The sequence below is a fragment of the Hippocampus guttulatus genome, chromosome 1 (genome assembly GCF_054856545.1).
Source record: "Hippocampus guttulatus isolate MCC_2025c chromosome 1, RoL_Hgut_1.0, whole genome shotgun sequence".
NCBI classification, from domain to species: Eukaryota; Metazoa; Chordata; class Actinopteri; order Syngnathiformes; family Syngnathidae; genus Hippocampus; species Hippocampus guttulatus.
The window spans coordinates 11,853,943-11,869,844 of record NC_141261.1 but is presented as its reverse complement, the minus strand read 5'-3'; the positions used below and the strand labels follow the sequence as shown (position 1 = coordinate 11,869,844).

Sequence of the window (15,902 nt, the reverse complement as noted above, 5' to 3'; positions counted from 1 at the left end):
CATTTTTTTCGGCTAAAAACGCCTGACTATACATGGTCGTTTTTTTCGACTAAAAACGCCTTACGATACATGGTTATTCTTTTTCGGCTAAAAATGGCTTACTATTCATGGTCTCTTTTTTTCGGCTAAAAACGACTTACTATACATGGTCGTTTTTTTCGGCTAAAAACGCCTTTTCGGCTAAAAACGCCTTATACATGGTCGTTTTTTTCGGCTAAAAACGCCTTTTCGGCTAAAAACGCCTTATACATGGCCTTTTTTTCCGGCTAAAAAAGCTTTATTATACATGGTCGTTTTTTGGGGCTAAAAACGCATTACTATACATGGTCGTTTTTTGTGGCTAAAAATGCCTTACTATACATGGTTGTTTTTTTCCTTTAAAAAACGCCTTACTATACATGGCCGTTTTTTTTCATCTAAAAACGTCTTATTATATACATGGTCGTTTTTTTCGGCTAAAAACGCCTTACTATATACATGGTCGTTTTTTTCGGCTAAAAACGCCTTACTATATACATGGTTGTTTTTTTCGGCTAAAAACGCCTTACGAGACATGGTCTTTTTTTCCGGCTAAACTGACAACCAGCCAAAGAGCCGCATGTGGCTTGCGAGCCGCGGGTTGGCCACCCCTGTGTTAGGGCTACGATTAGTGTTGAAATGGTTGCGTCTTTCTTGTCTCGTCTTATTACTTGCGTGTTTGTCTGTCTGCAGCAGTCAAGAGAACTCATATCCGCCAGTGGGGGGAAATGAAAGGGTCTGATGGTGGCTGATAGGAAAGGCAATATTAGTATACGCGACTTTCTATGTCAACTCCAGGGTCTTTGAACGATGGCAGTCCAAATATAATATTGAAGGTTTTTCGTGAAGTTACAGTTTCATGTTACTGTCGTAGTCAATCAGTCTAAAAAACAAAAGGAAATGCAGCACGGAAAATAAAGTGCAGACATTACACTGTGCTTCATCTGCAAATTTCAGTGAAAAAGTGGCTCGAATATTATTATTATTATTATTACAATTGTGAGGTCTGGGGTACTGATAATGTGATCAGCCATCGAGTTTCAGTTTTATCCCAGTTTCAATTGTGCTTGTTAGTTTGTATCGCATTGAGTCAACGTCTTCCCGTTTTTATTTAGTCCAATTTGAGTCGACTTTAAATCAACCCTTATTTTAGTCATAGAAAACATCATTTTATTTGTCTAGATTTAGTCAACAAAAACTGTCAAGATTTTAGTCGAGTTTTAGTCAGCAGATAATACTCAACATATTCATGTTCAAACACATAATGCATGTGTGCACATGTAGGTGAAAATTGTTATGAAGTATGTGTAGCCTGCTGTTATTTTGTTTGATCTCGAGCAGGGGTGTCCAAACTTGGTTACTTTTTCCTCGTTTAAAAATGTTCCTCTGGTTTTCCTGATATGACAGTGTTGAACTTTGTGCAAATTCACCGAAGCATTAAAAGCTAAGAAAACAAATGTTACATTAAAGGTCAAAATTTGAATGCATACTCTTCTTGTTTCTTGGGGTCGTTTAAAAAAAAAAAAAAAGATTCCAAAGGAGTCAGAGTCATGAATTTCATCTCACGTCACTGGGTGAGTCTGAATGGTTATTTGTCTACATTGTGTCCTGAGATTGACTGGCAACCAATCCAAAGTGGACCTCACTTCTTGCGCCAAGTCTTGTTTGGTCCGCTTTGCACCAGTAGGTGGCACTAAAGTATTATCAACCCAATCCGGCCATTTGTTACGCGATACTTTACCGGCAGGTGGCAATATAGGGTTTCAAGGAAACTTTTAAGAGTACAAGAAGCAATGATTTTTTCTTTTCTTTCCGTGTTGTGCACTATTTGACCAGGAGATGGTAATAGAAGTACGGGACATTTCACGTCGTGCTGCTCTTGTGCAGTCACGTCACAATATGCATGCACTGTTATCTCCATTCGAGCACATTCGACTTCATCCATCAATCAAATCCAAAGCATCTGTATTCGTGAACATTACTTTTAAAGATATTTAGCTATTTTTTCTAAGTTGGTTGCAATTGACTTACGAGAGAAGTGAAAACAAATTAATGGGAAATAAAAATGCTAACTGGTGTCTCACCTTACTTAAATTCTTAGTTATATATGGGTGAGACGAGGATTTTTTTTAATATATACATATATATAGACGTGTATATGTATACACACACACACACACACACACACACACACACATTTTTTTCCCTTCAAACATGACCCCCTTTTGACAAATCCACTGAAGGGGGCACTGCTTGTACATCGTCGGGGGGGGGGGGGGGGGGGGGGATCCCATTTCCATTCGATTTTTAATCCAACTGTGAAATTCAAAAGTAAAAGGCAGTGTGCACGCGTGAGTGCGTGTGTATGTGTGTGTGCGCGCTTTATGTTTTTCTCCTCAGGTGGCTCTGTGAAAGGCTGTGCACTGCTGCATTAACACCGGGTTTCATCATCACACTTTAATCAAAAACAAAAATGACCATGGGGCAGAGAAATGTTGCTTGATATGATATTGATTACTTATGATGGGCAGGGAACAAAAATACAGAAAAAAAGATGTAAAATCTCACTATTATTCACAATCCTTGGCATACAATTCTTGCACATCCGGCACCAGCAGGAATCAATTTACAGTTTTTACTCAGTCGCTTTGGTGCATTTCTCAGATTAGAATTGAAATTGTCAAAAGAACGTGTTCAACCTTCACATTCTAGAGTCACTTGTGCATTTCAGAAAGTAGTTTGTCATTTGTCCGAACAAGTTGCTTTTGCACAACCCTGCAAATGATCATGTACAATTCCATTCTAATCTCCTACATCATCAATTATGCCATGTTGATTATATTATATTAAAATTGGTCTCAGTTGAATTGTTCCACACCTGGCGCCATCCTGGCATTAGTTTTAAGTACATGTGTAACGGTTGAACAAGTTGTCATAATATGCCTAACCTATGATTTATATTTCCATTCTTTTCCCGAAACAGGGCTTCAATGTGGATCTTGACCAATCTCTTCCAATTAGTCCTCCACATACACTAAAGTGTAACTTAAGAGTTTTGAAAAATGGTCAACAAAACATCAGAACATGCATTGTACACTGTTATCTTGACAACACGACTACCTTATCCATTCACCATCACTCTTAGATTTATCATTCCGATGCCCCTGACATGTTCAGTGACATAAAATTTACTTTTGAGAGATGTACTCATCATTTTGAGAAAGAAAATGGCTTTTGCTGAGCCACCCCACCATGATGTTTTGCTGTTTATGCAAATTACAAGAACGATATGTACCAAATCAACTGGGGAAAACTGCAAGAACTTCAATGTAATATGGTATGAGATTTGGACACCAATTTTCAATGTGTGTGTGTTGGGTTGCGGAGACACAAACATAATTGCTCCGAAAACTTTAGACATTTTATTACAGACAAAAAAAGAAAACAAAGGAATATTTGAGTCACAAAAAGAATCCGATGCTGGTCCAGTGGTATTGTACCAACAATTTCTGGAAAAAAATTAATAACCAATGTTATAATAATAATAATAATAATAATGCACCCTGATGAAAAAAAGCCAGCATCTTCTTTATTATTTATAAACCAACGTGAAAGCTTCTACCCAACTGAAATAGAATGACCTTTTTGTCAAACCAATATTCATCAAAACAAACCGGATCTCTGGCATGACAAAGTAAAGAAGTACATTTGGCAGGATCTATACACAAAATGGAATTATATACCCCGATATCCGTTCCTCTTAAATCCTGCTACAGTGAAAACCAAAAGATCTTTTTTTGAAAAACTCTTCACAAAAGATGAGAAAGATGAGCTCAACACAATTCTAAAACACCTAATAAAACTAGTCAAAAACTTCAAAACCCCACTGTTTTTTTTTCTTTAGTTAACATTTCACATTTAGCTTCTTTTTTTTTTTGTTTTGTTTTGTTTAATTCACCTGTACAAGTGGTGTCGGGGCAAAAAGAAGGTGGGGAGGATTCAAAAGGGTTTGAAATCTTCCAACTCTGCACTTCGGCAACATCCTGAGGTCACGTGACGAGAGTCGACGCTCCCAACTGTCAGAAAGGAGATAGCGATTGTTTTTCTTTTTCTTTTCTTTCTTTTTTTTTTTTTTTTTGGGATGTCCTCCTCCTCGTCTCTTTCTCGTAACACAGTTTTGGGTGTGTGTGTATTCCATCACCACATTTTTCAATGAAAGAAACTCAAGTTAGCTAAATACACACATAAGAAGGGTCTGATTTTGGTGGTATATACAATCTCTGTGAGAAATAAAAGGAACTTAGAAAGTCCTTCATTTGGGGCAACGATGAATTTTGCAAACATCTCACGTGTTTGCGACGAGCGCGAAAATGTCCTGAAGTACACGCACCCCTCCGCTGAGGCGACTAATTTGGAGAGCCCTACTCTTTGAGGATGCTTGGAGCATGTCATCTCCGATGAGGAGGCAAAGGGGGAAGCATCTCTAGGAAATCCAAAAACAAAATGAGAAGTATTTTTGTCTTTCTTTCCAGTATGCTGGCAGGAGCTCAGAGCTCACTGCCTCCGCAAAAAAAAAGAAAAGTTCACTGATGAGAGAGAGAGAGAGAGAGAGAGAGAGAGAGAGAGGGTGCCTCGGGCGTGTGGCTGATCTAAGTGCTTGGCGAATAGGTGAAGATGCTGGAGCAGTCTTTGGGATTTTTAAAATCCGGCAGAAGACAAAGAAGAAGAAGAAGAAGAAGAAAGCAAAATGGTGTCGAAGCAGATATATTGATGATGTTACGTTGGAAAATCTCCCTGGAGTCACACGTGTGGAGGTCTTTCAACTTCAAGTGAGGTAGAGAGGCTTGTCCCGAGGTCCCATGCCACTGCTGAAAAAGAACAGATGTTCGGTTCATGTCATGCGACTCACACCGACAGGGGAACATCACTGGATGTTGTACGCGTACGGCATTTACGACCATTGTCAGAGAGGGATTCAGTGAACGTGTTTATGTCAAAATATTAGAAAGAGCTACAACTGTGGTGCTGTCAAGTTGTTAACAATATTTGAATAGATATGATCTTAGAATGGGCGGCCCGGTGATCCAGTGGTTAGCGCGTCGACCTCACGGTGCAGAGGTCGTGGGTTCGAACCCAGCTCCGGGCTTCTGTGTGGAGTTTGCATGTTCTCCCCGGGGCCAATGTGGGTTATCTCCGGGTACACCGGTTTCCTCCCACATTTCAAAAACATGCACGGCAGGCTGATTGAACACTCAAAAATCGTCCCTGGGTGTGAGTGTGAGCGCAGATGTTTGTTTGTCTCTGTGTGCCCTGCGATTGGCTGGCGATTGGTTCAGGGTGTGCCCCCCACCTTCTGCCCGAAGACAGCTGGGATAGGCTCCAGCACCCCCTTGTGAGGATAAAGCGGTTCAGAAAATGGCTGGATGGATATAAGAATATTATATTGCACATACTGGATTATCAGAATCTTGTGGCTGGCTGGTATGTTGGACCCTCTGAATGTTTTCTTACAAAGCTTGTAACATGACCACAAAACCCATCCTGAGATCCACCCACCCATCCATCCATCCATTTTTGTCTACTGCTGATCTTGCTTATTGGAGGCTTCAGCCCATCCCAACTGATGTCCGGAGATACCCATCGCAGCATCCAGAGACACTCACTGACTCACACTCGCATCTTGTCACTGAATGGGAACCGGGGAAGGTAGTCAGGCAAGTGAATCGCCATCAAATCAGTGACTTGTCATTGTGTTATTTTACATTCAAATAAAGACGATTCATAATTAAATAGCAAATCCAGCCAACCGTTTCTTACCTGCGTCTCTTAATCAGACTCAGTTTAGTAAAATGTAATTTTGATTGTCAACCATCAACTATATATCTCCATATAAATACATATGTTGATGATGTTTGATTGAATTAATAACAACGTTCTGACACTTGTCTCGTTTTTGCGACTGAAATGAGGCGGTGCGTTTAATGCCGTCTCTTTTCGTGACGTACATGAGTGACAGACACTCGGAGACAGTTGAAATTTAACTAATGAGGGTGAATGTACCGTAACTAAAGTCGTTGGCTAGCGAAGGCCTCCCTCCACAGTATCTTATGATTTTTGCTTTGCACCCCAAAAGATTGAACCCACTCTCGGTTGGGGCGTGCCTTTACCTAAGAGGACAAGTATTTGGGTCTATGTAGTCTTTGAGCATGACGAGAGGCAATACATCTTCTAAGACAATCTGAACTGTCCAATTGCGATCAATTCGATGCCCTCAGAATGAAACGACCCACACGAATGGGAATATTCACAGGCAATGTCCTCATCAGGTATATATGATATATGATTGACATCGGACAGCAACGCTCTGTTTCTGATTCTGGATTCAGCGGCGAGGTTAGCTTGATAATTCTGCTCACCTTTCTCATTTTAGGAGACTCCTAACAAAAAATCTTCCTTCAATTTATCTTTCTAGAGACCAAGGGCCCTTCATAGCGTCAACAAGCTAATCAGAGCAGGAAAACATTCAAGCAAATACTTGTTGCAAACGTGATTTGACTCGGGCATGATCCCATTTGACATACAGCGACAGAATGGGCTCCGAGTGGAGGAGCTGGCGACTTCCCGCTCCTTCGCACCTCTGCGTAGCGAAACGGAGTTTCAGGTGTGAGACAAAACAGGAGCCCTCTTGTAGCCGCTTGAACGGCTCGATTCGATAAGGCGACATGTGCCAAACAAAACACAGGCAGAGTTAATTGGATAGCAGGGCTGGAAATTACATCCTGCTTCTGCGTCTCGCTTTTGAGGAGGTACGTTGGAAAATAAGAGCGCATTACTAATGGAGTTTTAAATATGGCCGCGTGACAGTGAAGTGGTTTATAGCAAGTCATTTGGAAAATTAATCAAATGGCTGACAATTTTCATTCGGTGACATCTGTTGTGTTAATCCTTTACCTGCAAGGGTTGGGTCCACAATCTCTGTTGCAGTATTCGCTATCCCAGTCTGGGTTCTGGCCATGCACTGGATTTGGAGCCCCTGGAGACTGCGAGCCCCCCACACTGTTCTGGTACTCAGCCTGAATATGGGAAAACCCCTGAGGGTCAAACATTTTATGAGTGAAATTCAATGAGAAGACGTTGCACTGCGGGGGCTGTCCATGAACTGTTCCAAATTAAATGTGTGTATTAAAAAAAATAATAATAAAGAAAAAATATTTGGGGAATAAACTGTGTACAGCGGTACATCGAAGTTCAATCTCATTGAATTCTGTGACACTGGGCACGGTATAGTTTGGTTTACTTTCAGAATAAAATTTTGCGCGCAGTGGGCAAGTGATTAGCACATCTGCCTTCCTGTGTGGAGTTTCCATGCCCCCCCCGCCCCCATACACACACACAAACACATTTCCAAGGTTAAATGAAGTCTCTAAATTGTCCATTTGTGAATGGTTGTCTATTTGTGCCCTGTGATTGGCAGGGGACAAGAACTGCTGATATAAATGCCGTTTTTAGCAATATTGTAATTTATGAGACATTCCCGTTCAAGAGGTGCCATACACATCTCATTTTTTAAAATTTTAAGCGTCGTACATGTATAACACAAAACCAACTACTAATATGAGGCAAAACATGAAAACATAACATTCAAATATAGCATTTGATTATGGGTGACAATATGGTAGCTAACCCGTTGGGCGCTAATCAGCTTATAGCTAGCGCAAAAGGCTCATGTAGCCATCGACACATTCACTCTGCTCACAAACAGATGTGACTCAAATGCATGAGACCAGTCCCAGCAGAGCCAAATCAAAGTCCCGTTCGGAAAAAGGTAAGAGTTGCTTGTGCTTTAAATGCGATGGCAATGGAACAAAAAGCAGGACGTAGAAGCCGACAAAAACATGGCGCTAAACATTGCTTACTGGAAGCAGCACTTCAACGCCTTCATTTGCATGAGTATAACTAACGACATGGAAACACCCGGGGCAAAATACTTATATCGCTGCTCTTTTCTGCTTATTTGATGGTCACAAACTCCAAATTGTAGAACTTTTGGGGCAACTCCAAGGTAGCACTCTCTCACTGACTCCGTACCGAAGTACAGTAAACGTGTTCAGGCAGTAAACTAAGCTTCTGATGAAAGTTCACACCCACCTGTTGGCTGAGAGGTGGGGAATGCAAAGGTGCCTGGAGCCCCATTTGGTGCGAGATGATTGGCTGCGACTGCTGCATGCGGATTGGCTGGTTGAGCAGTGAGCTCTGGTGCAGGGAGAGCTGGGCATGGGGGTGCAGGGGTGGGCTGATCTGGAAGGGAGCAGGGGGCGAGGCACTCATGCTGGGTGGCAGCATCTGCGATTGGCTGAGAGTGGAGGCCAGGCTGTGGCGTGGGGGCCCCGCGTAGCTCTGGAGGTCCGACAGGGGGAAGGAGCCCGATGGGCCCAGGTAGGGGGACGAGGGCTGAGGACTATACAGGGGCTGCTTTGGGGGCAGCAGGTGGGAGGGCTGGCTTGTCTGCTGGGCACTTTTTGGCTCTGGATCATTATATGTCTGGAAATAAGACGTCATATAATCACATACAGGTTATGCCCCCCCATCTTAAATGTTATTAAATAGTATAGTGACATATTTGTGGCGGCCCGGTGATCCAGTGGTTAGCGCGTTGATCTCGCAGTGCAGAGGTCGTGGGTTCGATTTCAGCTCCGGCCTTCTATGTGGAGTTTGCATGTTCTCCCCGGGCCTGCGTGGGTTTTCTGCAGGTACTCTGGTTTCCTCCCACATTCCAAAAACGTGCATCACAGGCTGCTTGAACACTTAAAATTGTCCCGAGGCGTGAGTGTGAGCGTGGATGGTTGTTTGTCTCTGTGTGCATTGCGATTGGCTGGCAACTGGTTCAGGGTGTCCCCCGCCTTCTGGCCGGAGACGGCTGGGATGGGCTCCAGCACCCCCCCGCGACCCTTGTGAGGATAAAGCGGATCGGAAAATGGATGGATGGATGGACATATTTGTGACTAACTGGCAAGCAGTTCAGTGTGTGACCCGCCTTTTGCCAGATGCTGGCAAACACCATTCACACTGATGGACAGTTTAGAGTCTTCAATTAACCCAACATGCATGTTTTTGGAACGTGGGAGGAAACTGGAGTACCTGCATAGAGCCCACACAAGCACAGCGAGAACTCGACACAAGAAATCCAAGATTCACATCGCTAATGTCAGAACAGTGAAGCAGACATGCTAAGCCTTATCCCACAGTGCCGTGCAGGTCCAAAATGAATCTCAACTTAATTTTCAATCGATCTTCAGCTTGACAGCTTTCGCGATGTATTTTCCGTGCCCTCGTTGTGCTACGGCTGACGAATGAATGACCAGATGAAATTTGATGTTTAGCAAGAGGAGGAGGGCCGGGGGGCGGGTGTAAAAACTCACACCAACTCCGCCTCACCAAAACTTGTTGACTTGACCTTTCCCATGGCGGGCGCTCAGAGCAAGTGTAGCACCCACAGTGCGCGCTGCCTTTCGCCCTTTTATGATGAGCTGTCACACTGTTCAGCTCCAACCATCAGTGTTGATTAGACGGTAATGGAGCTCATTTGTATGAATAGATCTGAGGCTCGGGTAATGATCAATAGACACCTTGACAGAGATGGGCGAAGAAGACACAGACACACACACACACACAGACAGACACACACACGCACACACACACACACGCCTACTTGGACATAGACAGAAACCAAGGCAGAGAAATGAGGCTGTTTGCTCGCAGAACAAATGGAATGACAAAAGGAATCTTCCTGGCACTATGTTGTGTTGTTAATACAAGGCGGCACTAAACAATGCAATCCTCAGCCCTCCTCCTCGCTCTTCTTTATTCCACTGCTGCCAGATTCCTGTAAATCATTTTCCAGGGCACGCAAACGCTACTCATCCGAATTAACAAGAAGCTAAAAATAAATGCTTCAAGATCTTATTCCTGACATCGTGCCTATTGACATTCTGTTGTAGGCACAGACGAGAGAGAGAGAGAGAGAAAGAGAGAGAGAGTAATGTGCTTTCTATCCTTAATCCATCATTCTGTAGCCGTCGTGGTCATATACTTGCACTATGAGTAGTTGAGCCATCCCCACGTAGCTCACGATTGCATCGACGATAATCTGCACCCGAAGCAAATCAGGTATTGTTCCAAATATGGATGGTTGTCTTTGAATCTAATGCCCCCCTACCCCCAACCCTCACCCTCTCCACCACAGAGGCCCCTCCCAGCCCATTAGCGGGGCTTTTCCATCCAATCCATCATCAGTCTATGCCTGTGCCTGTGTGTCATAAGCGTTACCTTGGAAACCAGACTGGCTCTGTACGCTGCCAAGGCTTTCAGGTACTCCTTCTTGGCCGCCTCAGTTTTTCTCTTGTAACCCTGAGAAGAAAGGTGAAAATCAAAACACGCACTTTCAGGTGAGACGAGGGCTTGACATGCTCGTGCACAGAAACGCGCATGGACGCACGCACGCACACACACACACTTTTAATGTTTCCCTTTCCATCAGAGCCAATGGCACAGAACATTTTTATTTCCTCACTGCAGCACTAATGCTGCCTCATCTCAATGTGTCTCCCTCCATTGTAGAAACACATCATTTCCATTCCAATCCACCCGGAGAAATGAACCGGAACTTCTTTCTTTCAGCTCCCAAATAACAGTCCTATCAGCACGCTGACATTAGACACTCGCGAGAGTAGCTTGCTGCAGCAGTGCAGCCTGTAAAGAGGGTTTCCACTGCTCTCCTTGTTATTAGGCAACAACTCTTGCTGATATAGGCTTTCTTGTAAATGAGGACGCATGCACAGGTTTTTATTGTACCTGGGTCGGATGTACTGTATCAGATTGATTGGGCTATTGTAGAGATGGTTAAAATAACTTTAGATTTCAATAATCAAAAGACAAATGATTGTTGCAATTGCTCGTGTTATGAGCTCTTCTACCCGAATCTGCTTTTTTTTTTTTTTTTTGTTTCATGACTAGGAAAGTCGTTGCTTTTCATAACAGAACAATTTGTGTTTCTTAAACTGTCTTTGACTGGCACATGAATCAGTTGAAAAAAAAATCAATACTTGGTTTTAATGAAGTATAAATGTATTCCCCCCATCCATTCATTTTCTGATCCGCTTTATCCTCACAAGGGTCGCAGAGGGTGTTTGTGCCCTTCCCAGCCGTCTTCGGGTAGTAGGCGGGGGGGCACCCTGAACCGATTGCCAGCCAATTGCAGCTAAGTACAGTGGTACCTCTACTTACGAACGTCTCTTCATACGAAATTTTCAAGTTACGAAACGCCTCAACAGGAAAATCTTGCCTCTTGTTACGAAAGAAATTTCAAGATCCGAAAGGTAAAAATACAGGATGGGCCGGCACTCGCAGCTCCCACTTTCCTGAACGCAACATACTTATAGCTGCTCTGCCATTGGCTACTACCTGGCATCTTCCTGGCATCTCATTGGCTAAGAGCCTCTACTGTATCTGTCTATGTGTTTAGATAGATAAATACACAGATATGTGTCTATGCTGCGTCCTCGGCATTAGCCGCTCGGGCCATGAGGTGTTCCCAGAAAAAGTGTTCACCAGTCGGGCGATCACTCACTATGCTGATGTTTGCCTTGGACATTTTCACGAAATGTTCTTCCATACCTATTTGTCATGTCCTTGTTTACGATGATACGAATGCAGCGTGTTATACCGGAGACAAATTCCTTGTGTGTTCCACATACTTGGCCAATAAAGATGATTCTGATTCTGATTTTCGAAGGATTGTTAAAAGCCGACAAAAGCGAACGTCCTTGAATCAGTTCTTGACAAAACGCCAGGCAAAAACCACTTCTGAGAGAGAACATGAGCTAAAGAGGACAAAAAACGATGAGAACGCAGTTAAAAGTTAAATGACCATCGTTTTTATTCTTAGTTTTTTTACATCATGCACAACTCGAACTTATTGTGCAATAATCTAATTGTAACATGTATTGGTTAGATATTTTGATGCATTTTTATGCTTTAAAAAACATTTATGTCTGAATTTTCGGGGGGGGGGGGGGGGTCCTTGGAACGAATTAGGGCATTTACATGGAAAACGTGTCTCAATTTACAAAATTTTCTAGTTAAGAAATGTCTTCCAGAACAAATAGAGGCACCCCTGTACTGTCAATGGTGTCGTCGGTATTAGACACCCCATTATTACAGGACTGTATATGGATGTTTTTGTGATAATATTGAAAGCAGATAATTGAGATTAATTGGTAGAATTCAATGAGTATAATGTAAAACTATATATAAACTGGGTGAGGTCATTTTCTTTTGATGGTTCAGTGTTTCAGCGGTACATGTTTGAAATAGATGAATAAGAAATTCACTTGAATAGAAGCATAGTTGTATGATGGAGCTACTAAGTACACAATATTAGAATAACATACCTGAATAAAAGCATAGTTTAATCATGAGATGAAGCAAGAGAAGCCAACGGTTCTACTTTAGATTTGAATGGCCTCAAGGTAAAACATGGTGACCTCCTACTTAGTTATTAGCAGAGCAGCGATGAGGTTGAATAGAGCGACAAAAGCATAAGACTTGTCATGAAAAAGGGGATTGTCAAGATGCCCTTCAGTGCCACAAAGGCCAAGGTGGACTTATTATATATTCTTGGTAGGATCAAACACAGAAAGAGAGTGGTACACAAACTAAGGTGAATACACCGTAAAAAATACATTTGCCGACTTTATTTATTTTGATTCTCCAGTTTAGTTATGTTTGGGGTCTTAGGTAACACAAGCAATTTTGTTTTTCAATGATATACCAAATATATACCGTATTTTTCGCAAAATAAGGCCCACCTTCCATCAATGGCCAATTTAAAAACTGTTTTCATATATAAGGCAATATAAGGCACATAGAATAGAAGGTACAATGGTGGCTGTGATTACGGTATGCATCAGCTATATGGAGCTACATTGAAGCGAATACATTCAAATACAGCTTTATTCATATTGTGCTTTCACAACTGCTGCAGCGGTAACAAAGCGCTTTACAGAACATTTAAAATACCACGTCCAATAAATCAGAATATAGATCCATATATAAGGTGCATCGCAATATAAGGTGCACTGTCGGTTTTTGAGAAAATTGAATGCTTTTAGGTGTGCCTTACAGTGCGGAAAATACTGTGTGTATCTATACATTTATATATATATCCATCCATGTTCCGATCCGCTTATCCTCACAAGGGTCGAGAAAGAGAGAGAGAGAGAGAGAGAGAGAGAGACACACACACACACACACACACTTTTACCCCTCCATGATCCGTCACCTTATCGTGGTGGAGGGGTTTAACGTGACATAAGCATACTTAAGTATTATTGTAAAACACCATATATATGTATATATATATATATATATATATATATATATATACTGTGTATATATATATATATTAGAGCTGTCAGTTTAGCGCGTTTTTATTGGCATTAATTTAAATGAATTTTAACGGGATTAAATTTTTTCTCGCAGATTAACGCGGCACACGTCACAAGCGGATGTTACGTTGCTCTATAAATACACCAGAAACAAAACAACATGCGCGCTGCAGAAGTCCACGCCCATGTCTGTTTTGCCAGCTATGGCAGCGCGAGACACCGAAAACGGATACTTAAAGAGTTTATGAATGGAAAGTTTACTTTTAAAAAGTTGCCAGATTGCTCCACTGACAAGACCAAAGTTACCTGTTCTTCTCTCTCTCTGTATCATACAGGTGTACGATGTATGCCACTGACGCGATTGTTACTTGTTTGGAACTATTTTGTGTGGAAGGTTACAGTGTTCTGTGTCCATATAAATAGAGCGGGTGGAGCTTCTCTGTGTTCGTCTGACAGTGACAGTGCGCTGCAGTGGTAGCGACCTAGCGAAAATAAAACGTCTCCAGTGTTGTCATCAAACCAAGTGTAGTCATCCGAAATGAGGTCTACACAAAACCGTAGAGAGACTTCCGCGCAAGAAGGACCAACACAATCAACATAGCCTGACTGTGTTAGGGGGAGTGAAACCCCCTCTTTCAGAATGGTTTGCCCCAGCAGCACGGGGGAAGTGCGTGCGCTTGTTTGTACGCCCGGCAGTTTTGAATACAGCGGCACATAATGAACACTGGTGTCCGGTGTCTCGTTATTCTTCAACAAACATACACAGACTGCTGTGTTCAAAGCAAACTTGAGAAAAACGAAGTATGCAACCATGGTTTAAATCCACTATAAGCTGAGTACTAGTTTACCTTAGATGTGCACTTTATAATGTTATATTGCTCTGTTTTGATTTCATTAAAAAAGCTGTTAAAGCAGCTGTTGTGTGACAAAATATTTTTTTCACTGTTGTTGATGTACAGTAATATTGTGTGAGAGATTATGTGTGAATAACTGCTCCAAGTGAAAAATGTTCATGTAAAATTGAAAATCGAAATTGTTATTTCAGTAAATATTTGCATTTGGCACATAGAAAACTGCTTCATGATTCCATGTAGATGAGAGCATTAAAATGTGGGAAAAATAGGACAAAAATGTAAAAGGAAATTCAGAAACGATAAAAAATGGGAGTAATCACGATTAATTTTTTTGTTCATTTGAGTTAATTATGACAGTTGCATTATTAATTAGATTAACTATTTTAATCGTTTGACAGCTCTAATATATATATAAAATAAAAAAATTCCTCGTCTCACCCCCCCTCGGGTGGTGTCCGTCCCTCATTCATCTCGGGTCCTCTACCAGAGGCCAGGAAGCTTGAGGGTTCTGCGGAGTATCCTTGCTGTTCCCAGCACTGCACATTTCTGGACTGAGATGTCCGATGTTGTTCCCGGGATCTGTTGCAACCACTCATCTAGTTTGGGGGTTACTGCCCCGAGTGCTCCGACCACCACAGGCACGACTGTCACCTTTACCTTCCAGGCTCTCTCCAGCTCCTCTCTGAGCCCTTGGTATTTCTCGAGTTTCTCGTGTTCCTTCTTTCTGATGTTTCCATCACTTGGGACCGCTACATCCACTACAACGGCTTTCCTCTGCCCTTTATCTATGATCACGATATCTGGTTGGTTCGCCATTACCATCTTGTCAGTCTGGATCTGGAAGTCCCACAGGATCTTCGCTCTGTCATTCTCCACCACCTTCGGAGGTGTTTCCCATTTTGACCTTGGGGTTTCCAGTCCATACTCCGCACAGATGTTTCGGTAGACTATGCCAGCCACCTGGTTATGGCGTTCCATGTAGGCTTTCCCTGCCAGCATCTTACACCCTGCAGTTATGTGTTGGATCGTCTCAGGTGCCTCTTTGCACAACCTACACCTTGGGTCTTGTCTGGTGTGGTATATCTGGGCTTCAATGGCTCTGGTGCTCAGGGCCTGCTCCTGAGCAACCAGGATGAGTGCCTCTGTGCTGTCCTTCAGGCCAGCCCTCTCTAGCCATTGATAGGACTTCTTGAGATCGGCCACTTCAGTTATGGTCCGGTGGTACATCCCGTGTAGGGGCTTGTCCTCCCATGATGGTCCCTCTTCCAGCGCCTCATCTTCTGTTCCCCATTGTCTGAGACATTCTCTAAGTACGTCATCCGTTGGAGCCTTCTCCTTGATGTATTCATGGAGCTTGGATGTTTCATCCTGGACAGTGGCTCTCACACTCACTAGTCCCCGGCCTCCTTGCTTTCGGCTTGCGTACAGTCTCAGGGTGCTGGATTTGGGATGGAACCCTCCGTGCATGGTTAGGAGCTTTCGGGTCTTAACGTCCGTGGTCTGAATCTCTTCCTTTGGCCACCTTATTATTCCTGCAGGGTATCTGATCACTGGCAGGGCATAGCTGTTTATTGCCTGGGTCTTA

At 42.7% G+C, this 15,902-nt stretch overlaps 1 protein-coding gene across 2 annotated transcripts in view; it reads right to left on the bottom strand.

Annotated features, from left to right (window-relative positions):
• Nucleotides 1-3,427: 3,427 nt before the first annotated feature.
• LOC147210382 (TOX high mobility group box family member 2-like) overlaps nt 3,428-15,902 on the bottom strand; it is a 104,684-nt gene continuing 92,209 nt past the window's right edge. For both annotated transcript variants that reach the window (XM_086109798.1, XM_086109808.1), the window contains 4 exons: nt 10,345-10,425; nt 8,167-8,559; nt 6,970-7,109; nt 3,428-4,886 (listed from right to left, as the gene is read on the bottom strand). In XM_086109798.1, coding sequence (XP_085965924.1) covers nt 4,844-4,886; nt 6,970-7,109; nt 8,167-8,559; nt 10,345-10,425 — 657 coding nt within the window. In that variant the 3' untranslated portion in view covers nt 3,428-4,843. The remainder of the gene's footprint in view (nt 4,887-6,969; nt 7,110-8,166; nt 8,560-10,344; nt 10,426-15,902) is intronic.